This window comes from Orcinus orca, chromosome 4 (assembly GCF_937001465.1).
Source record: "Orcinus orca chromosome 4, mOrcOrc1.1, whole genome shotgun sequence".
In the NCBI taxonomy this organism is placed as follows: Eukaryota; Metazoa; Chordata; class Mammalia; order Artiodactyla; family Delphinidae; genus Orcinus; species Orcinus orca.
In genome coordinates, this window is record NC_064562.1 from 83,091,378 (window position 1) to 83,114,822 (window position 23,445).

Genomic DNA, 23,445 nt, shown 5'->3' on the forward strand with positions numbered 1-23,445 from the left:
GGGGCCTGTGCTCCGCAACGGGAGAAGCCGCCAACAGTGAGAGGCCTGCATACCGAAAATAAAAACGAGAAAGTCCTCATCCCAAGGCTGGGGGGCTGACTTTTTTTGATAACTACATATAGTGAAAGATGTGAACTAGACATATTGTGTGATCATTTTGCAATGTATACAAATATCGAATTGTTATGTATACAAATATCGAATATAATGTTATATGTCAATTACACCTCAAAAAAAGAAAAAACAGGCTGCAGGATGTAGCCTCCTGGCCCAGGGAGGGTGTTCAATAAATAGCTGTCGCTGTTTTTGTTGGGAAGAAAGGAGTTATTTGAAAGGCAAAAGAATCTACCAGGTGTCAGGACAAGACCTGGAGGTGAGGTGGGAGATTCTAGCAACAGCCGGGTTTCAGCTTGGGCACTTGGGCATAGGTGTGAGGCCACCATCAGAGACAGCAGGATGGGGGATGGGGTGCACTTGCTGAGTGACTCACGTGAGGAAGCGAGGGGCGGTGCGCCGCTGGGGCCGGAGCAAAAGGAAGAAAGAGGCAGAGGGAAGCTCACCGAGCACAGGCGAGGTCCTGGGAGCGAGCGCGGTAAGGGGACCACGGGCCCCGGGGTGGTCGCCAGGGACGGGCGCGGGCGCCGGGGAGGCGGGAGCATCCGGGCTACAGCGGCGGCCGCGCGGGGAGGCGAGCTCTGCTGGGCGGGCGCCTGAGACGCGGCCTCCGAGGCGATCCTCAGCCCCGCGTATGAGCCCGCCTGGGGGGGGGGGGGGGCGGGGCGGTGACAGCGGAAGGGATGGCGAGAGGGGATGGCCTCCTCTGTCCGCATTACTTCTGGGGTCCTCAAGACGGAGGTACTTGGCCTAGCATCGCCCCTTCCAACCGCTCCTCGCTGGCCCGGGCTCCAGCCGCGACCCTGGGATGGCGGCGGATTCCTGCAGGCTGATCCCGGCCCCCCCCCCCCAACAAAAAAAACCCCGCCGGCGCTCCCCTACCAGAAAGTGCAGTGACCCCCCTGTGCCTGTGGGTCCGATCACACGCCCCCACCCCCATCCTGCTGAACGCCTCCCTCCCACTGCCCACCTGTCAGCACTCCTGCCGCCGCCAACAACGGAGGAAGCAGAGGGACCCCAAACCAGACCTGGGCATGGGGTGAGGGCTGCACCGGAAGGCGAGACCCTGAGAAGGCCTGCTTAGATGTGGACCAGTGACTAATTGGGTGTGAGGGGACTTGACCACCAAAGCTGTGTTGTGGTATCTTTGCTTCCAGATTTGAGGGAATGGCCTAACTAAGCAAAGATAATCTAATTTGGCCTTAGGTCAGCAAACACTTCCTGGAGGTCCTCAAGAAATAGAGCGCCCAGGGCTCTGACAGCTGCCCTTTACTGCTCACACACTCACTGTGTGCTTGTGCTGAGCTAATGCTTATGGACCTCATCCCTCTTCTTTGCAACAGCCCATCAAGGTCCATCACCTGCACTTAGCAGGTGAGAAAGCTGAGGCACAGGCACTTTAAGTCACCTGCCCCAAAGCAAGGGCTAGCAAAGAGTAGAGTCAGGATCTGAAAGCAGGTCTTTCTACCCTAGGGCATCACGCTGCCTCTACAGTAACATTAGGTGCTGAAAGTGAAACTTGGTACAAGTACAGGTCCCCTTGGCTTGTATTTCTGGCAGCTTAGTAGGAAACAGAATTGTGTATGATGAGAGGTTCATTTTGCATGGAAATCAGTGGTTGTCATGGAGTGCGGATCTGCAGAGTGCATTGGCCATTGGCGGGGCAGGTGGTGCGGTAGCGCGTGGTCCACCTGGACTATGCCCATTGTTGCGAAATCACTTTTCTCAGCCATGTGACACCAATGATTCACAATCCTCCTTCAGAAACTCCCTCTCCTTTGTATCAGCTATTCTTTCTCAGTCATCTCCTTGGCTTGTTGTTTTTTTTTTTTTTTTCCTCTTGTTGGTATTCCCTTGGCCTCAGCGTTCACATTCTCCAGTACTCGTTTTAGACAATTTTACTGATGTTTCCTACTTTACCTATCATCTCAATGATGGCAACTCCCAAATTGATCTTTCTAGCCTACCCCTAATCTGTTAACTCCAGACCCAAATCCTCAAATATTCTAATCCCTACTGGCTGATTGCAATGTATGCCCACAAGGCACCCAAATCCAATATTTCCAGATACAAATTTATCATCTCTAGCCTTCCCACAAGGGTCTTGGTTCAGGTCTCTTCACATCCTTGCCTGGGATACTATAGCACCTTCCAAATTGGTCTTCCTGCCCTCTTTTTTTTTTTTTTTAGCATCTTTATTGGAGTATAATTGCTTTACAATGGTGTGTTAGTTTCCACGTTATAGCAAAGTGAATCAGCTATACATATACGTATATCCCCATATCTCTTCCCTCCTGCATCTCCCTCCCTCCCACCCTCCCTATCCCACCCTTCTACCTGGTCACAAAGCACTGAGCTGACCTCCCTGTGCTATGTGGCTGCTTCCCACTAGCTATCTATTTTACATTTGGTAGTGTATATATGTCCGTGCCATTCTCTCACTTACCCTTCCCGCCTACCCATCCCAGCTTACCCTTCCCGCTCCCTGTGTCCTCAAGCCATTCTCTACCTCTGCATCTTTATTCCTGTCCTGACCCTAGGTTCTTCAGAACCTTTTTTTTTTTTTCAGAGTCCATATACATGTGTTAGCATACGGTATTTGTTTTTCTCTTTCTGACTTACTTCACTCTGTATGACAAACTATATCCATCCACCTCACTACAAATAACTCAATTTTGTTTCTTTTTATGGCTGAGTAATATTCCATTGTATATATGTGCCACATCTTCTTTATCCATTCATCTGTCGATGGACACTCAGGTTGCTTCCATGTCCTGGCTATCGTGAAGAGAGCTGCAATGAATATTGTGGTACATGACTCTTTTTGAATTATGGTTTTCTCAGGGTATATGCCCAGTAGTGGGATTGCTGGGTCGTATGGTAGTTCTATTTTTAGTTTTTTAAGGAACCTTCTTACTGTTCTCCATAGTGGCTGTATCAATTTACATTCCCACCAACAGTGCAAGAGGGTTCACTTTTCTCCACATCCTCTCCACCATTTATTGTTTGTAGATGTTTTGATGATGGCCATTCTGACTGGTGTGAGGTGATACCTCATTGTACTTTTGATTTGCATTTCTCTAGTGATTAGTGATGTTGAGCATTCTTTCATGTGTTTGTTGGCAATCTGTATATCTTCTTTGGAGAAATGTCTATTTAGGTCTTCTGCCCATTTTTGGATTGGGTTGTCTTTTTGATACCCAGCTGCATGAGCTGTTTGTGTATTTTGAAATTTAATCCTTTGTCAGTTGCTTCGTTTGCAAATATTTTCTCCCATTCTGTGGGTTGTCTTTTCATCTTGTTTATGGTTTCCTTTGCTGTGAAAAAGCTTTTAAGTTCCATTAGGTCCCATTTGTTTATTTTTGTTTTTATTTCCATTTCTCTAGGAGGTGGGTCAAAAAGGATCTTGCTGTGACTTATGTCATGGAGTGTTCTGCCTATGTTTTCCTCTAAGTTTTATAGTGTCTGGCCTTACATTTAGGTCTTTAATCCATTCTGAGTTCACTTTTGTGTATGGTGTTAGGGAGTGTTCTAATTTTATTCTTTTGCATGTAGCTGTCCAGTTATCCCAGCACCACTTATTGAAGAGGCTGTCTTTTCTCCTTTGTATACTCTTGCCTCCTTTATCAAAGATAAGGTGACCATATGTGCGTGGGTTTATCTCTGGGCTTTCTATCCTGTTCCATTGATATATATTTCTGTTTTTGTGCTAGTACCATACTGTCTTGATTACTGTAGCTTTGTAGTATAGTCTGAAGTCCAGGAGGCTGATTTCTCCAGCTCCGTTTTTCTTTCTCAAGATTGCTTTGGCTATTCGGGGGTCTTTTGTGTTTCCGTACAAATTGTGAAATTTTTTGTTCTAGTTCTGTGAAAAATGCCATTGGTAGTTTGATAGGGATTGCATTGAATCTGTAGATTGCTTTAGGTAGTATAGTCATTTTCACAATGTTGATTCTTCCAATCCAAGAACATGGTATATCTCTTCATCTGTTCGTATCATATTTAATTTCTTTCATCAGTGTCTTATAGTTTTCTGCATACAGGTCTTTTGTCTCCTTAGGTAGGTTTATTCCTAGGTATTTTATTCTTTTTGTTGCAGTGGTAAATGGGAGTGTTTCCTTAATTTCTCTTTCAGATTTTTCATCATTAGTGTATAGGAATGCAAGAGATTTCTGTGCATTAATTTTGTATCCTGTACTTTACCAGATTCATTGATTAGCTCTAGAAGTTTTCTGGTAGCATCTTTAGGATTCTCTATGTATACTATCATGTCATTGGCAAACAGTGACAGCTTTACTTCTTCTTTTCCAATTTGGATTCCTTTTATTTCTTTTTCTTCTCTGATTGCTGTGGCTAAAACTTCCAAAACTGTGTTAAATAATAGTGGTGAGAGTGGGCAAACTTGCCTTCTTCCTGATCTTAGTGGAAATGATTTCAGTTTTTCACCATTGAGAACGATGTTGGCTGTGGGTTTGTCATATATGGCCTTTATTATGTTGAGGTAATTTCCCTCCATGCCTATTTTCTGGTTTGTTTTTTTTGTAATCATAAATAGGTGTTGAATTTTGTCAAAAGCTTTTTCTGCATCTATTGAGATGATCATATGGTTTTTCTCCTTCAGTTTGTTATATGGTGTATCACATTGATTGATTTGCATATATTGAAGAATCCTTGCATTCCTGGAATAAACCCCACTTGATCATGGTGTATGATCCTTTTAATGTGCTGTTGGATTCTGTTTGCTAGTATTTCTTTGAGGATTTTCGCATCTATATTCATCAGTGATATTGGCCTGTAGTTTTCTTTCTTTGCGACCTCTTTGTCTGGTTTTGGTATCAGGGTGATGGTGACCTCATAGAATGAGTTTGGGAGTGTTCCTCCCTCTGCTATATTTTGGAAGAGTTTGAGAAGGATCGGTGTTAGCTCTTCTCTAAATGTTCGATAGAATTCACCTGTGAAGCCATCTGGTCCTGGGCTTTTGTTTGTTGGAAGATTTTTAATCAAAATCTCAGTTTCAGTGCTTGTGATTGGTCTGTTCATATTTTCTATTTCTTCCTGGTTCAGTCTCGGAAGGTTGTGCTTTTCTAAGACTGTGTCCATTTCTTCCGGGTTGTCTATTTTATTGGCATAGAGTTGCTTGTAGTAATCTCTCATGATCCTTTGTATTTCTGCAGTGTCAGTTGTTACTTCTCCTTTTTCATTTCTATATCTATTGATTTGAGTCTTCTCCCTTTTTTTCTTGATGAGTCTGGCTAATGGTTTATCAATTTTGTTTATCTTCTCAAAGAACCATCTTGTAGTTTTATTGATCTTTGCTCTTGTTTCCTTCATTTCCTTTTCATTTATTTCTGATCTGATCTTTATGATTTCTTTCCTTCTGTTAACTTTGGGGGTTTTTTGTTCTTCTTTCTCTAATTGCTTTAGGTGTAAGGTTAGGTTGTTTATTTGAGATGTTTCTTGTTCCTTGAGGTAGGATTGTATTGCTATAAACTTCCCTCTTAGAACTGCTCTTGCTGCATCCCATAGGTTTTGGATCATCATGTTTTCATTGTCGTTTGTTTCTAGGTGTTTTTTTTATTTCCTTTTTGATTTCTTCAGTGATCTCTTGTTTATTAAGTAGTGTATTGTTCAGCCTCCATGTGTTTGTATTTTTTTACAGATTTTTTCCTGTAATTGATATCTAGTCTCATAGCCTTGTGGTCGGAAAAGGTACTTCATATGATTTCAGTTTTCTTATATTTACCAAGGCTTGATTTGTGACCCAAGATATGATTTATCCTGGAGAATGTTCCATGAGCATTGAGAAGAAAGTGTATTCTGTTGTGTTTGGATGGAATGTCCTATAAATATCAATTAAGTCCATCTTGTTTAATGTATCATTTAAAGCTTGTGTTTCCTTATTTATTTTCATTTTGGATGATCTGTCCATTGGTGAGAGTGGGGTGTTAAAGTCCCCAACTATGATTGTGTTACTCTCAATTTCCCCTTTTATGGCTGTTAGCATTTGCCTTATATATTGAGGTGCTCCTATGTGGGGTGCATAAATATTTACAGTTGTTATATCTTCTTCTTGGATTAATCCCTTGATCATTATGTATTGTCCTTCTTTGTTTCTGTAATAGTCTTTATTTTAAAGTCTATTTTGTCTGATATGAGGATTGCTACTCAGCTTTCTTTTGATTTCCATTTGCATGGAATATCTTTTTCCATCCCCTCACTTTCAGTCTGTATGTGTCCCTAGGTCTGAAGTGGGTCTCTCATAGACACCATAAATATGGCTCTTGTTTTTGTATCCATTCAACCAGTCTATGTCTTTTGGTTGGAGCATTTAATTCATTTACATTTAAGGTAGTTATCAATATGTATGTTCCTATTAGCATTTTCTTAATTGTTTTGGGTTTGTTACTGTAGGTCTTTTACTTGTCTTGTGTTTCCTGCCTAGAGAAGTTCCTTTAGCATTTGTTGTAGAGCTGGTTTGGTGGTGCTGAATTCTCTTAGCTTTTGCTTGTCTGTAAGGGTTTTAATTTCTCCATTGAATCTGAATGAGATCTTTGCTGGGTAGAGTAATCTTGGCTGTAGGTTTTTCCCTTTCATCACTTTAAATATGTCCTGCCACTCCCTTCTGGCTTGTAGAGTTTCTGCTGAAACACCAGCTGTTAACTTTATGGGGATTCCCTTGTATGTTATTTGTTGTTTTTCCCTTGCTGCTTTTAATATTTTTTCTTTGTATTTAATTTTTGATAGTTTGATTAATCTGTGTCTTGGCATGTTTCTCCTTGGATGTATCCTGTATGGGACTCTCTGTGCTTCCTGGACTTGATTGACTATTTTGGGAAGTTTTCAACTATAACCTCTTCAAGAATTTCTCAGTCCCTTTCTTTTTCTCTTCTTTTTCTGGGACCCCTATAATTCGAATGTTGTTGCATTTAATGGTGTCCCAGAGGTCTCTGAGACTGTCCTCAATTCATTTCATTCTTTTTTTGTTATTCTGCTCTGCAGTAGTTATTTCCACTATTTCATCTTCCAGCTCACTATCCGTTTTCTGCCTCAGTTATTCTGCTATTGATTCCTTCTAGAGAATTTTTAATTTCATTTATCGTGTTGTTCATCATTGTTTGGTTGCTCTTTAGTTCTTCTGGGTCCTTGTTAAATGTTTCTTATATTTTCTCCATTCTATTTCCAAGATTTTGGATCATCTTTACTATCACTACACTGAATTCTTTTTCAGGTAGAATGCCTATTTCCTCTTCATTTGTTTGTCCTCGTGGGTTTTTACCTTGCTCCTTCATCTGCTGTGTGTTTCTCTGACTTCTCATTTTGCTTAACTTACTGTGTTTGGGGTCTCTGTTTTGCAGGCTGCAGGTTCGTAGTTCCCGTTGTTTTTGGTGTCTGCCCGCAGTGGGTAAATTTGGTTCAGTGGGTTGTGTAGGCTTCCTGGTGGAGGGGTCTCGTGCCTGTGTTCTGGTGGATGAGGCTGGATCTTGTCTTTCTGGTGGGCCAGACCATGTCTGGTGGTGTGTTTTGGGGTGTCTGTGGCCTTATTATGATTTTAGGCAGCGACTCTTCTAATGGGTGGGGTTATGTTCCTGTCTTGCTAGTTGTTTGGCATAGGGCGTCCAGCACTGTAGTTTGCTGGTTGTTGAGTGGAGCTGGCTCAGCGTTGAGATGGAGATCTCTCGGAGAGCTTTCACCATTTGATATTATGTGCAGCCTGGAGGTCTCTGGTGGACCAATGTCCCGAACTCAGCTCTCCCACCTCAGAGGCACAGGCCTGACACCTGGCCAGAGCACCGGTCAGCCACATGGCTCAGAAGAAAAGGGAGAAAGAAAGAAAGATTGAAAGAGAGAAAGAAAGAAAGAAAGAATAAAATAATGTTATTAAAATAAAAAATAAAGAAAATTATTAAAAATTAAAAAGTGATTAAAAAGAAGAAAGAAGAGAGCAACCAAACCAAAGTGCAAATCCACCAACAATAACAAGTGTATACTATAAAAACAACAACAACAAACAAAAAAACGGACAGACAGAACCCTAGGACAAATGGTAAAAGCAAATCTATACAGACAAAATCACACAAAGAAGCATACACATACACACAAAAAGAGAAAAAGGAAAAAATATATACATTAAAAAAAGAGAGAGCAGCGAAATCAATAAACAAATCTTCCAGTGATAATGAACTCTAAATACTAAACTAAGATAAACATAAAATCAGAGACAAATTAGATGCAAAAAGGAAACCCCAAGTCTACAGTTGCCCCCAAAGTCCGCCTCCTCAATTTAGGATGATTCATTGTCTATTCAGGTATTCCAGAGATGCAGGGTACATCAAGTTGATTGTGGAGATTTAATCCACTGCTCCTGAGGCTGCTGGGAGAGATTTCCCTTTCTCTTCTTTGTTCTCACAGCTCCCCAGCGTTCAGCTTTGGATTTGGCCCCGCCTCTGCATGCAGGTCGCCTGAGGGCATCTGTTCTTGGCTCAGACAGGATGGGGTTAAAGTAACAGCTGATTCGGGGGCTCTGGCTCACTCAGGCTGGGGGGGAGGGAGGGGGTACGGAATGCAGGGTGAGCCTGTGGTAGCAGAGCCCGGCATGACGTTCCAGTAGCCCCACAGACCCCCTTGAAAGCTCAAGAATCTTGGTCTTTGGTGTCTTCAGACCTGACCAGAGAGAACAAGCCTTTCTTCCTTAGCACCGTGTGCATGCCTCTAGGGAAGCCCTTTGCATGTTGTGTAACTGCTGACTTGTCTGTCTTCCCCTGTGCGTTCCTTTAGCACTGATTTTGTCTTATCCTTTGTATCCCTTGGCCTGGCACATAATAGACAGTAAATATTTGTGTAGCTAATGACCTTGTAATGAATTGAAATTTTTTGATGACAGTTTATAGTTCATAAAACATTTCACTGTGCCTCAGGTGACATCTCACTCCACTCTTCCTCTGATCTGTCACCATTAGTCAGTTAATGTGTGTGTGTTGGTAGAGGAGGAGCGTTAGAAAGTGAGTTTGCAGGTGGCTGGAGATGAAGGTGAATGACAAAATGAAAATATGGTCGCCAAAGATGGGAGTTGATCCTAAGGGTGTTTTTACGGTTGACATAAATGTTCAGTCATGGCATGGTGACCCTCTTCTACTTTCCTTAGACATCGGGTCAAATGAGGAAGCTGAGTCCACTCAACTAGAAGAGAAGCAAAGACAAAGTCATCATGGCTTCAGTGTCTACGCATGAACACCAAGATAAAGGTCCCCATTTGCCACCACCAAGCAAGCAGGTATATTTCTAATTTGAAAGTCTGCCATCTAAAAAGGAACATCATATAGGACTTCCCTTAAACCTCATCCTTGATCAGTCATCTTAGTTTTTTCTGTCTGGCGCTTTGTAGGATGGGTTCAGGGAAAATAGAATGGGGAAGGAAAGTGTGTTTTTGGCTGCCTTGAAAAGGAGCCTTTTCAATTATTTACAAAATCCTTTCTTTACTCTTCCCTGTGTAGAATTCAGCTTAACTAACTCTTCCATAGGTTGTCAGTGACTGAAGAGGTTTCCTTTACCAGAACAAAACTCTTAATTGAATCTCACAGAATGCTACAGGATGCATGTTTTTTCATTTCTGTTATCAAGGCTAATCATACTAAGGCTATGCTGCTGACAGGTGTTCCTGTTTGGGATGGCAGAGTCCTTAACTACTAAATTAGGCATCAGATTGAGAACCCCAATGTTAACAGGGACACAGTTTTTCAACTTCTTGAGAATGAATACTGTTTGTTTCGGGGACACATAAGTGAAGAAAAGAGAAAGTATTGTGATGGGATAGTAGAGTTCATGTTCTCTGGAGTCAACCTTTTCAAGCTAAAAATGGGTTATGGAGGAGATGATATTTAAGGAGCAAAGTTTAGGAGAGGCAAATAGACAAATGATATCACATCATAAGGAATTTAGACACCCAAGTTGCCTTTGTGAAATGGAGATCCATAAAACATTTATGGTTCTACCGAAAAGGATCACCAGAGCTCCCTGGGGACACTGCAGCAGCTTCAGTCTTGACTGCAGGACTCACAGCAGTTGCGATAGTTGGGGTCCCTGCCCATGGATGTGTGTATGTGTGTGTGTTTAGCGGGAGGAGAGGGAGGGAGGTGTTGCTTATTTCTGCCGCAGCCACAGACAGAACCAAGAAGAAGTATTTGCACTGGGATGAGGAAGAGTGCTTGCTGAGCTAACGTAAGTGGTGACCAGATTCTTCCCTGGTCACTGTGACTCACCCTGACCACCACTAACGTGTGCTGTGCTATGGGGAGTTGTAGAGGAAGAAGAGGGAGGTTGCCTGCTTGGGCTGTTTGTAGAGCTCTGAAGGCACAGGTGCCACAGGATCCTTGCATGTCACCATCATGCACGTAAAGTGCTTGGCACAGTGCCTGGCCTGTGTGCGAGTGCTCAGGGAATAGTGATCACCATTCACATTGACATCTACTACAAACAAAGAGTCAAAAAAGAACATTTGCAAAATCAGCAAGGTGAACTTCAAAAGCCATGGAACTGCACCTCAACAAGAAAAACACTAAAACTCCAAGAGATGAATGGCAGAGGACCTACATAAGTAATTCACAAACAGAGAAATAGCAGTGTGACTTAAGGAAAAAATTAAATAAAATTTGTTTCTAAGAAACAAATGAACCACCCACAGAATGGGAAAATTTATTTACAAATCATATATCTGAAAAGGGTCTAGTATCCAGAGTATATAAAAAGCTCTTACAACTCAATAACAAAAAGACAGCCCAATTGAAAAATGAGCAAAGGGCTTGAATAGGTGTTTCTCCGAAGAAGATATATAAATAGCCAATATTCAGATGAAAAGATGCTCAATGTCATTAGTCATTAAGGAAATACAAATCAAAACCACCATTTCACAATCACTAGCATGACCACAGTCAAAAACAGAAAGAATTTAGTTTATTTAGTTTAAATAAATTGAATAATTTATATTAAAAACATTTAAAGTGCTAATTTAAAAAAAAGAAACAAAACACGTGGGTTCAGTCCCTGGTCAGGGAACTAAGATCCTGTAAGCCGGATGGCGGAGCCAAAAAAAAGAAACAAAACAGAAAATAACAAATGTTGACAAGGATGTGGAAAAATTGGAAATCTCCTACATTGTTGGTGGGATTAGAAAATGGTGCAGCTCCTGTGCAAAACTCAAAAAGTTAAACGTAGAGTTGCAGTATGGCCCAGCAGAGCTGAAAACAAAAACTTGTGCAGGAATGTTCATAGCAGCATTATTCACAATAGCCAATGGTGGAAACAATCCAAATGTCCATCAGTGGATGAATGGAGAAACAAAATGTGTTATATTCATACAAAGAATATTATTGAGCCATAAAAAGAAATGAAATACAGATACATGTTACCACGTGGGTGAATCTTGAAAACATTATGCAAAGGAAAAGAAGCCAGCCACAAAAGGTCACATGCTGTATGATATTGTTTGTACCAAATACCCAGAATAGGCAAATCCAGAAGGCAGATTAGTGGTTGCTAGGCAGTTGGAGAGAGGAGGGAATGAGGACAGACTCCTTACTGGTATGGAATTTCCTTTTGGGGTGATGAAGAAGCTCTGGAACTAGATAGCAGTGACGGCTGCACACATTGTAGATACACTGAATGCCGTGAATTGTATACTTTAAAATGGTTAAACACAACATTGTAAAACAACTATGTTCCAATATAAAGTGAAAAAAAAATAAAGTGTATGAGAGGATGAAAAAATGTATAAAATGGTAACTATTATGTTATGTGTATTTTACCACAATAAAAAGTTAATGAGTCACTGAACAAGAAAAGATTACAACAGAGGTCTAGTTGCAGGGATTGCCTCAACAGAGAAGGACAGTCTGGCTGAAGACTACATAGAGATGCTCAAACACATTAGTTATCAGACAATAAAATATTGCTTTATACCTATTAGACTGCTAAATTTTAGAAAACTGGATAATGCCAAGTGTTACAACATCCTTTCTTTACTCTAACCTGCTTGGAATCCAGCTTAACTCGCTCTTATGCGGTTCTTAGGCATATAGAGGAATGTTCACACGCTGCTGATGGGAGTGGATGCTGGTGTAGCCATTGGGGAGAGCACTCTCGCAGGACTTTGTTCAACTGGGATATGCATGCCCTGTATTTTACTTCTAGATACATATCTGAAAAGTGTTCTCATGTGGGTCTGTAAGGGGACATTTGGAGATGGGGACTCAGAAGCGTCCTGGAGAATCATGCCGCAGTTAGAAACAGTGGACTAGATAAATATAGCAACATGGATAGATCTTAAAAGTGTAGAACTGAGTTGAAAACATTTTTAATAATAAAACTAAATGTATAAAACAATGCCATTTGCATTAAAAACTGCAGGCACCCAAAACAATGAACATTTTGCAAGCATATATACAAACAAAAGATCCACATTAAACACCCAGAATGGCGGTGATGGGCAGAGAACGAGGATGGAGAATGTGGGTGAGAGTAAGTGAATAACCACATACATACCTACAAAAGGGGAGTATAATAAAAGATGGGAGTTAGTCCAGATCGTAGCACATCAACATGATAAAAAAAAGTACTGTAGAACTAATAAAAATAATGTCAACCATATCAATAGTTCCCCCAGATATTATGTGCAGACCATTTATAAATGTGTTTAAAAAAAACTGTTAAGATAAAAAGTAAAGTATGTAGAAAAATAAAAAGCAGTCTGCTGATGCTTTTTAGACTATAGTTTCTCACGGTCTAAAAATGCTTATAGAAGTATAAATAGGTAAATTGGAATACAGATCTATAAATAGATAACTTGTAATACTGCTCTGAGTGAGATCCCAGATGTGTAAATATTATGCTGTAGGGGAAGTCTCTCTCTTCACCCAGGAGGAGATCTTGAACTGGGTCTTAAGAAGACCAGGTAGGCAAAGGGAGTGAGTGTCATTGCAGGGACAGGGACTGCAGAGACAGAGACTGGAAGTAAGAAAGAAAATGTGACCTCAGCAGTAATGCATTCTGACCAGATATCTGCTTCATGCTCACTAGTCACTGAATCACTCTGCTTCTCCACCTGTGATTCTTTTCTTGGTTAAGTCCATCCATCGTTCACAGCTGGAAAGCACTGGCTGAAACTGGCCATTGCACAGTGCTGGCAGCGGGAAAGAACGCACACTGTGTGACCAGAGTGAAGAGACCTCCTTGCCCTCCTCTAGGGAAGACAGAGCAGATGCTCTTTTGATGATTTCAGTCAAGTCATCACGTACCTTTCCTTGCAGAGTCTGTTGTTTTGTCCAAAATCAAAACTGCACATCCACAAATCAGAGATTTCAAAGATTATCCGGGAATGTCAAGAAGAAAGTTTCTGGAAGAGAGGTAATTGCATCCCTCTTAATCTTTGTTAACACTGGTTTTGCTGCAATAAACTGCCTAATACGTATTAGAATTATGGTATTGATTTATTTTTGAGCAGGGACTTTGCATAATTCCCTGAAGACACTGATACCTGAGGCTGCTTGGAATTTAAGTCCATGTTGAGACCCTTTTAAGGTCAGGGATAATATCTGATTTAGGAGCTGTTTACCCCCCTTAGCAAAAAGTGATGCACACCTAACACTTTCTTTCATGTGACCGAGAATGTGTACCAAGAGTGTTATTTAGAATTTCTTGAAAGAGTAGACTTTCCACAATTCCACTGGACTCTAACCTTCATCAAGTTCAGGTTCATTGGTCCCTCCCAGAGCCAAGCACACTGCTTCACATATAAAAAGTACCTATTAAATATTCGTGGAATGAATGAAGAGTGGCAGCATTCTGTTAATACTTCCCTTACAATGTCTTGAAGTAACCTTTTCTGCCAAGTCTCTTCCTCTTTCTGGGCCTGCTTTATATGAGACAAGGGTGTGAACTGAGGCTGTGCATTAAAGTCCCGTTTAATTTTAAAAATTCGTGACTTGTCACTTGAAAATGTCATAATAGAGCCTATAGATATAGTCCCAATATTGCTGGCATAGGGATAATTTTACTTTGAAATACTCATTTTGATTTCTTAAATCATTCAAATCCAGTATCAGTTGTTTTTGGAAGTAACACTCCTTAGAAGTTGATGTTCACTGTTCATTACTTCTTATTGATTGTGCTGCTAGAAATTTTCTGACAACTTATGAGCGAGTAATTTATTTAAGCCCTAGTAGTTTAACATTTCAGTATGACCCATTTGCCTACCATCAGGTAGATAGCTCTGAGTGGGAAAATTGGTTGCTATCTGATTTGTCTTGGTTACTAGGAAGAGCTAGCAACCAGGACAAATCAAATAGCAACCGATTTTTTTTATCACTTCTCTGTGCTTTGGGAAGAAGTCATTTGACACATTTTGACAGAACTAGAGACTTCCTTTTCTGGACTGACTTGCCTGTTTAGAGATAAAAATCATCTCTAAACATAGCCCATGTTTACCTCGAATGTAGTAATCTTCAGAAAATAAACGTATCCAAATTGTGTGACAAAATGTCATAAAAGAGAAAAGCAGGGAACTATAGTAGATAGGGTGTGCAGTTTATCGTCCTCTTTTTTTAACTTTCATGCAGGATTGAAAATTTCAAAATATATAGCGAATGGAAACTCCCAAATTCCCCAGCTCAGCGCACACACATGAAGATGCCTGTGTTGTATGTAGTGATCCGAATCCGGTGCATGGTGGGTCTCAGAGACGGAGTGGCAGGGGATCTAGGTTTTGTCACATTAATCCTGTGCATTAGGTTGAGTGCCTGGGGCAGACCCCAAGAAAATTCTCCATGCGGTGCTTAATATTTGTCAAATTAGTAAAATAAAAAATGACTAAAATCTCACTGCCAAAGCAGGAAGAGAAAACACTCAGAGTAATTCTCCCTCATTTTTCTACGTGAGGGGCCAAGTTTTAAAATACCAATATTGAAGGGCGTTTCTGTTTTACAGCTCTGCCTTTTTCTCTTGTAAGCATGCTTGTCACCCAAGGACTGGTCCACCATGGTAAGATTCAGTATTTGGTACATAGTTTAACTTAAGAGAATCCAGTTTTCTGGGGTCCTCCTGGCGGGTTTTGGTACTTGGCATTTATTTTTTGGTGAAGAATTTATTTATGCGGGCTTTTGCCTGTTTCTAGCCTATGTCCCCAGCTCTCCCTCCCATAGATGTCCTATTTCCCGGAATGAGTGACCGTGACAAAGAGAAATTAAATTTGCAGTTGGAATTAAGGTCATTAATCCAGATGGGCCCAATATAATCAGAAGGGTCCTTGAAAGTGAGAGTGGATCAGAAGACAGAACCAGAGAGATGGCAGCATGAGAAAGACTCAGCTCAACATTCCTGAGTTTGAAGATGGAGGAAGGGGCCATGAGTCAAGCAATGAGTGGCCTCCAGAAGCTGGAAAGGAAGAAACCTTAGAGCCTTCAGAAGGGCTTGCAGCTCTGTTGATGCCTTGACGTAGCCCTGTACTATGGTCTGAATATTTGTATTCCCCCGCCCACCCCAAATTCACAGATTGGAATTCTAAAGCCCAAGGTGATGCTATTAGGAGGTGGGGCCTTTGCAGGTGATTAGGGCGTGAGGGTGGAGAGCTCATGAAGGCGGTTAGTGCTTTTACAAAAGAGACCCCACAGAGGGCCCTGCCCCTTCCACCACGTGAGGATACAATGAGAAGTCGACCATGCCAGCATTCTGATCTTGGACTTCCAGCATCCGGAACAGTGAGAAATAAATGTCTGCTGTTTTATAAGCCACCCAATCTGTGGTATTTTGTTATAGCAGCTCGAATGGACTAAAACACCCAGTGAGACCCATTTTGAGCTGCTGACCTCCAGAACTGTAACGTATTAAATTTGTGTGGGTTTTTTGGGGGGTTTTTTGGCCGCGCTACATGAGGTCTTAGTTCCCTGACCAGGGATCAAACCCGTGCCCCCTGTAGTGGAAGCGTAGAGTCTTAACTACTGGTCTGCCAGGGAAGTCCCAAATCTGTGTTGTTTTAAACCACTGAGTTTGTAGTAATTTGTTACGGCAGCCCCAGGAAACTATTGCAGTGCCTGTCTCTGTACCAGAGTTCCTGTGTCTCCTAGGGCCTTGGTATATGGTTAGACAGATACTTCCCTGCACAAGGGTGCTCCAGGGAAGAAGTAAATGGGGCTGAAATTCACCCAAGCTCTGAACACCAAGCCATTTGTCCTGGAGAGAGGCTGCATCTGCCTCAGGAGGGGCACCCGTGTACAGCAGATCATGAGGACTGACGGCCGCCCTGCGTCACCCACATAACCTCTCCGTGCCTCTTAGCACTGTCCATTGTTCCCCTCTATTCCTTGTTCCTTGCTCTCTTCTTTCTCCCCGACTCTATCCAGCCAGAGAACCTATAAGCATTGCTTAGTCCCCAGACAGCAAGAAGGCACCTGACCCTGTGGAAGCCCATTATACTGAACACTGCTGATTACTAGGATTTTAGAGAGTGCTTGTACCCAGCAAACATGAGGGAAGATGTTTAGCTCTTTTGGGGTCTGAAAGACCACATGTCATATATCTAGAAGAATCTCATTTTGGTCAGTATTATTGTTGTCTTTAAAGTTGATTTATTAAATATGATTTCATTTTTATAACTTGAAGATGGTCTTTTTGTGGAAATATATTAGTCAGTGATAAGCCTTTTTCAGAACATTTTTGACACAGAAAAACAAATATGGCCATGACATCTATGTATAGGGATTATGTTTTATGAATATTAAACTACTTGCTCAAAATCTACCATCTCTTACATCTGTACAAAAATATATTTTTAAAATTATTTTATTTTATTTTCTCTTTTTAAAAAATATTTGTTTTTGGCTGCATTGGGTCTTGGTTGCTGTGTGCGGGCTTTCTCTAGCTGCAGAGAGCAGGGGCTGCTCTTCGCTGCTGTGCACGGGCTTCTCATTGTGGTGGCTTCTCTTGTTGCAGAGCACGGGCTCTAGGCACGCAGGCTCAGTAGTTGTGGCACACGGGCTCAGTAGTTGTGGTTCACGGGCTCTAGAGCGCAGGCTCAGTAACTGTGGTACACAGTCCTAGTTGCTCCGCAGCATGTGGGATCTTCCTGGACCAGGGCTCGAACCCGTGTCCCCTGCATTGGCAGGCGGATTCTTAACCACTGCATCACCAGGGAAGCCCTGTACAAATATATTTTTCCAGGTTGTGTATTACTTTTCTACAAATTTCCACAAACATAGTGGCTGAAAATAATACAAATTTATTAGCTTGCAGTCTTGAAGGTCGGAAGTCCAAAATGGGTCTTTCTGAGCTGAAATCAAAGTGTCAGCAGGGCTGCATTCCTTTCTGGGGGCTCTAGGGCTTCCTTTCCCTTTCTAGCTTCTGGAACCCACCCACATTCCTTGGCACATGGTCCCTTCCTCTGTCTGCAGAGCCAGCAGCGTGGAGCCAAGTTCCCATACTGCCATCTGTCTGGTTCTGTCTCTGAATCCTTTTTCCACATTCAGGGGTCATCGTGATTACGTTGGGCCCACCCAAATAATCCAGGATAATCTCTCTATTTTAAAGTCATCCGATTAGCCACCTTAATTCCATTTTCCACCCTAATTCCGTTTTGTTGTGTAAGGTAATATATTAACAGTTTCTAGGGATTGGGATGGGAACATCTGTAGGAACATCCATTATTCTGCCCACCATAGGTGGAAATGCTTTCATTTTAAAATTGTGATTATAAGCAACTATAGTCCAATAAAAATTAATTTAAAAAAATCTTAAAAACAACAAACAAAAATAAATAAATAAAATTGTGATTATATATACTCTGAATCTCTAAATTGAAACTCTGTGTTGAGTTACTTTAAAAGGGGAGGGGGCAATGACTAATTGCTTAGAACTAAGTTGTTATCTCCACCTTGCCTTGATATCTTTAAATACATCATGAATTGTCTGTTTCACGTTCTTTTTCTATACATTAAAGCCATTACTTGTTACTTGCCAAAAATGACTACTATTTGGGAGTGAAATTCAATCAAGATTTGAATTATCTCTTTTAAGATCATCTCTTTAGATTAAGAATCTGTGTATATCTTAAACCCTGAAAACTTCTTATACTTTATAAATTTAAATAAGTTATAAAATGAAATAATAATGCATTTATACATTACTTCTTAGGTTATTTAGCAGCTAATCCAAGATTTGGATCATTGCCTAAAGTTGCACGTAAGTCATAAAAGGAAAAAAAAAAGTTTCATTTTTTTAGCTTCCCTGGTGGCACAGTGGTTGAGAGTCCGCCTGCCGATGCAGGGGACACGCGTTCGTGCACCGGTCCGGTCCGGGAGGATCCCACATGGCGCGGAGCGGCTGGGCCCGTGAGCCATGGCCGCTGAGCCTGTGCCTCCAGAGCCTGTGCTCTGCAATGGGAGAGGCCAAAAAAATGTTTCATTTTTTAAAAAGGTGTTTATAGCAACTGGAGATAGGAATGTCCAGGTTAACCAAATTGCCTATATTGACTCTCTGAAAAACCAGTCTCCATTTTTTGCCACCTTGCAGTTTTTAGTTCGTTTGATACTTTCTGATGGGAAGCTGAGCAGTAGGGACTTCACCTTAGTCCTCTAAAGCATGAACTAGGAGGGCCTGGCAGGATAACAAGAGGACATCAACAGCAGAGTCTGAATGATAGCTCCATGAGAGATTTTAATTTTCTTCTTTTGGCCAGTCTTTTCCAAATATTTTCTATAACGGACATAACAAATGAATAGTTTTTTTAAATCAGGGCTTTCTAATAGTACGTTTACCATAAACGTAGGGTTTCACCTTCTTATACTGGTTATCCATAGACCTTTTATGTACACAGAGGACGTATTCCGGTTTACGATCTGAAACCTCATTCCCAGCAAGAATAGCAGGTTGAAAATGTCTTCCATGGTTCTGCCTCGTGACCTTCCTCCCTGACGCGCAAGATGGACTGCAGCTCCCCATACTCTGATCCATAAAGAAAATTAAGGGGCTCTCCTACCCAGTGATTTGGAGGCTACCTAGAGCCACAACCCAAGTCCCATCTCTCCCTCCCCATGGCTTCAGAGATTTGTCTGCCAGTTGGGCCTCCCTCTGGCTGCCCCTGTCTGGGCATCACCCTTGCTTGCTCTATCCCAGCCCTTCTATCTCCAGTTCAAAACTGAGGAGATCAAAAGTCTCCAGTTCCCAATACTGCTCTTTAATAGGGAACTTCATTCCCAGAGATTTTGTTCATTGATTCATCAGGGTACTTTTGATATAAGAATTATTGCTGTTAATAAAGTTCGAGAAGACCATTAATGGAGGAGATTCCAAACCTTTAAATTATTTATCTTTCCTAACCTGCTCTTACAGTTGCTGGTATCTTGGGATTTGGCCTTGGAAAGGCATCATACATAAGAGTATGCCAGAGTAAATTCCATTCCTTTGAAGGTCAGCTGCGTGGGGCTGGTTTTGGTCCAGGGCATAACAGGTTTGTACTCTGCTTTTTTGGGGTTTTTTAAATAAATATATTTATTTATTTTTGGCTGCGTTGGGTCTTCGTTGCTGCACACAGGCTTTCTCTAGTTGCAGCGAGTGGGGGCTACTCTTCGTTGCAGTGTGCGGGCTTCTCATTGCGGTAGCTTCTCTTGTTGCGGAGCACGGGCTGTAGGCACACGAGCTCAGTAGTTGTGGCTCGTGGGCTCTAGAGCACAGGCTCAGTACTTGTGGCACATGGGCTCAGTAGTCGTGGCGCACGGGCTTAGTTGCTCTGCGGCATGTGGGATCTTCCCGGACTAGGGCTTGAACCTGTGTCCCCTGCATTGGCAGGTGGATTCTTAACCACTGCACCGCCAGGGAAGCCCTGTACTCTGTTTGATTAAGGGATTATGATAAAGATAATTATTAAAAAGTAAATGAAAGATCATTCACCATTTACAATATTAAAGTAGTTTTTAACATTCATATGTTGAAAAAAACTCAAAGTTTGAGTTGTTGCTATTCAACTTCAATAATAATTATGATTTATCTGGGTTACCTATTTCATTTGCTCACCAAACATTTAGTAAGTACCTACTATGTTCAAAGCATTGTACAAGTCTCTAAAGAATGCCTTGATCAGCAGACACAGCTTCTACCGTCACGGGGTTACGCAAATTTAACCAGGGCTCTTGACTGCAGGACTTCTCAGAGCCTTTACTATATTAATATAAATCATGATTCTCATTAGGGGATACAAGCAGTAGGACTGTGGAGTAAGTGGCATTACCTCTGCTGTTAAGAGTCACTGGGATCAAAGGGGGTTCTAACTGCTAACTTACTAAGCTGCGTGACCTTGGACAAGTTTCTTAAACTCTCAAATCTTCAGTTTTCTCATTTGTATAATACGGTGATCAGAATTTTTTTCATGGAATGGTGTAAGGAATGGAAATGATTGTTCATGACACTCAGTGAGAGCTCAGTAAATAATAGCTATTTCTACCATGGTATTATTATAAGACTAGCGTTGGGGACACATTTCTCTAAAGAGCCCTTACTTGTCACAGTGGATTCTGTTTGAGATGCAGCACAACATGGTGAAAACAACATTGGACAGGAAAATCATTAATGGCCTTTTTGTGGAAGAAATTCGGGGAGTCTGAAACCAAGAAACAGCTCTGATAATTCCTGAAAAATATTAGGCTTGAGAACTTTAGCATAGAAAATACCTCTAAATAATCTAAAATATGATACAAATGAATTTATTTACAAAACAGAAACAGACTTACAGACATAGAAAACAAATTTATGGTAACCAAAGGGGAAAGGGGGCGGGGATAAATTGGGAGTTTGGGATTCACAGATACACACTACTATATATAAAATAGATAAACAACAAGGTCTTACTGTATAGCACAGGGAACTATATTCAATATCCTGTAATAAATCATAATGGAAAAGAATATGAAAAAGAATATATATAAACGTATGTATACATATAACTGAATCACTTCGCTGTACTCCAGAAACTAACACAACATTGTAAATTAGCTGTACATCAATTAAAACTTTAAAAAACATCTCTAAATAATATTGTGTTCAGACTAGAGCTTCCAGTGTCAAAGTACAAACCAACATTTTTGCTTCTATTTTAGGCACTGCCTGCTTACCTGTGAGGAATGCAAAACAAAGCATGGATTAAATAAGGAGGGAAGTTCACAGCCTTCGACTTCCTAAACTCTGTCTGTGGGTTTTCAAGTTTCCAAAAACATCTGAATTTGTACACCTTTAAAATGTCAAATGTACTTTAAAATAATTTACTTATAGTAGAACAGAAACATTGTGATTCTCTCACTCTATTGAAATGCTTTCGCCGGTTGATTCTCCATTGAATTGAGCATTCCATGTTTTTCTGTTGTTTAAGAACATGTTGGGAGCATTCATACACCAAAAGAAATTCTGTTGCACTCTTACTTGCTTACAGCTAAATAAAAGAATTTAGAGTCTTCTCTGATCCACCCCATCCATTCTTTCACTCTGCTTTTGTTCAGGGTTTTAAGATCCCTGATGGAGGATAGGAATGAATGTTGAGGAGCTTGAGAATCATGCCCCCCAGTGTGTATGTGTGGAGGTAGAAATACAGGGCAAGAAAGACTGTGACTATGGGAAGTGCTTTCTAAAATGTAGGGGCCAAGATTTTTTAATGAAAAATGTTTCATTTTAAAGAGTCACAATATGAATCAACTGTCCTTTTTTTTTTTTTGGCTGTGTTGGGTCTTCATTTCTGTGCGAGGGCTTTCTCTAGTTGTGGCAAGCGGCGGCGGGGGGGCACTTTTCATCGCGGTGCGCGGGCTTCTCACTATCGCGGCCTCTCTTTTTGTGGAGCACAGGCTCCAGACACGCAGGCTCAGTAGTTGTGGCTCACGGGCCCAGCCGCTCTGCGGCATGTGGGATCTTCCCAGACCAGGGCTCGAACCCGTGTCCCCTGCATTAGCAGGCAGATTCTCAACCACTGCGCTGCCAGGGAAGCCCCCTCAACTGTCCTTTTGATGACCTCGGTGACTTTATGTCTCCTCGGTATGGTGAAGTTTTAGAAAAGCCCATTGTTTTAGGTTCCTTGCTTAGCTAATGGATATATGCTCATGGTCAGCTCTCAAGAACTGCGTTCTTTTATATTCTGCTGGTGGCCTGAAAGAATAAACACAACTTCCCAAAATGTCCCTCAGGAACAGTTTACGTAATTCTGGGAGGACTCACTGGAAGAATTAATTCAGAGAATGATAAACTTCAGGGCTTTAAGGGAGCTCAGAGGCTGCCAATCCAACCCCAAGAGTTGCATTCCTCTTCTCCTGCCAGGTTTTTTGCATGAAAACAAACTCTTCCACTGGGGACCTTTTGTCTTTATGACAGATTGTCTGAGCCCTACATGAAAACTTCTCTTGCATCTTTGCATTTTCTCAGGAAAATACTTTATATATGTGTCACCATTTATATACTCGGGGTGTGTGTGTACTCGTTTGCATTTTACTTACATCTTGAAACCTGTACCAAGGAGGTAAAAAGGGAAACCTCGTTGAAAGTTAATGCTTGATATATATTTTATTTTCTGTATCAAAAATATTTGGAAGTTTTTAGTTTTACATGAACATTATGTGTATGAAATGGAGTAATTTTGACCAAGTCTCTTTTTATGTTACCTATCCTGGTGTTTTTCCGTCGATAAAGTTCTATTTCTGTAAATCAGAACGCAGAGCCAATATCCTAGCATCTTGGATGCAGTTTAACTTCTGGCTCCAACGACTAGCAATTGGTGACTCTGTGTTATCTCAGCTATTGCAGACATTCAGAATTGGGCACTTTTATTTCCTGCGTTCCAGAAGATGATTTCCCAGGGATCAGAACATTTTCACATTGATAAGCACAGCAAGTCAGTGTTTAAAACCCTTCTTGGGGTAGTGGGGAAAGATGAATCTATTATTGTTAAAAGGGAACATTGTTTTTAACTGCTGACATCTTCATAGTCATTCTGACTCCAATTGGGTTTATGGTTTGGGCTCTCTGATTTTCCTAAGTGGATAAGTTTTTATTAAAGCAGTTTATCGCAGTGATCGTAGTGCGAAAGAAAATCAGTCAAGGAAAAAAACCTGGAAGGTCACCCAAGAAGTCTTGACTATTTTGCTGCATTGTCTGTTGTATATATTAGGAAGCAGGTATCTGAGGGAGAATGTCTGTTTTTCCAGGAAGACATGTTAAAGGAGCAGCATCTATTTGTCTGTTAGCATTTAGCAGTTACCAGCACCCATCCCCAAGGTGGTCATAAGTTTATAAAAGCAGTACTTCCATGATAAAAAAAAAAAC

At 41.3% G+C, this 23,445-nt stretch overlaps 1 protein-coding gene across 7 annotated transcripts; it reads left to right on the plus strand.

The window, feature by feature from the left end:
* Nucleotides 1-451: 451 nt before the first annotated feature.
* Nucleotides 452-21,595, plus strand: OCIAD2 (OCIA domain containing 2). Of its 7 annotated transcripts, XM_004268278.4 has the most exons (7): nt 452-592; nt 9,257-9,385; nt 13,413-13,509; nt 15,088-15,141; nt 18,286-18,333; nt 19,483-19,600; nt 21,243-21,595. In XM_004268278.4, the coding sequence occupies exons 2-7, from the start codon at nt 9,320-9,322 to the stop codon at nt 21,322-21,324; spliced, it is 465 nt and encodes a 154-aa protein (XP_004268326.1). In that variant the 5' UTR covers nt 452-592; nt 9,257-9,319; the 3' UTR covers nt 21,325-21,595. The 7 variants fall into 7 exon arrangements, with proteins under 7 accessions (XP_004268326.1, XP_033281351.1, XP_033281350.1 ...); XM_033425460.2 differs by lacking the exon at nt 19,483-19,600; XM_033425459.2 differs by lacking the exon at nt 18,286-18,333.
* The last annotated feature ends 1,850 nt before the right edge of the window (nt 21,596-23,445 follow it).

Excerpts from the sequence above, each read along its gene's own strand:
- OCIAD2 (XM_004268278.4), top strand. The coding sequence starts at position 9,320 with ATGGCTTCAGTGTCTACGCATGAACACCAAGATAAAGGTCCCCATTTG. Across the intron at positions 13,510-15,087 it reads AGAAAGTTTCTGGAAGAGAG|CTCTGCCTTTTTCTCTTGTA; the intron begins GTAATTGCATCC and ends TCTGTTTTACAG. Across the intron at positions 15,142-18,285 it reads CCAAGGACTGGTCCACCATG|GTTATTTAGCAGCTAATCCA; the intron begins GTAAGATTCAGT and ends ATTACTTCTTAG.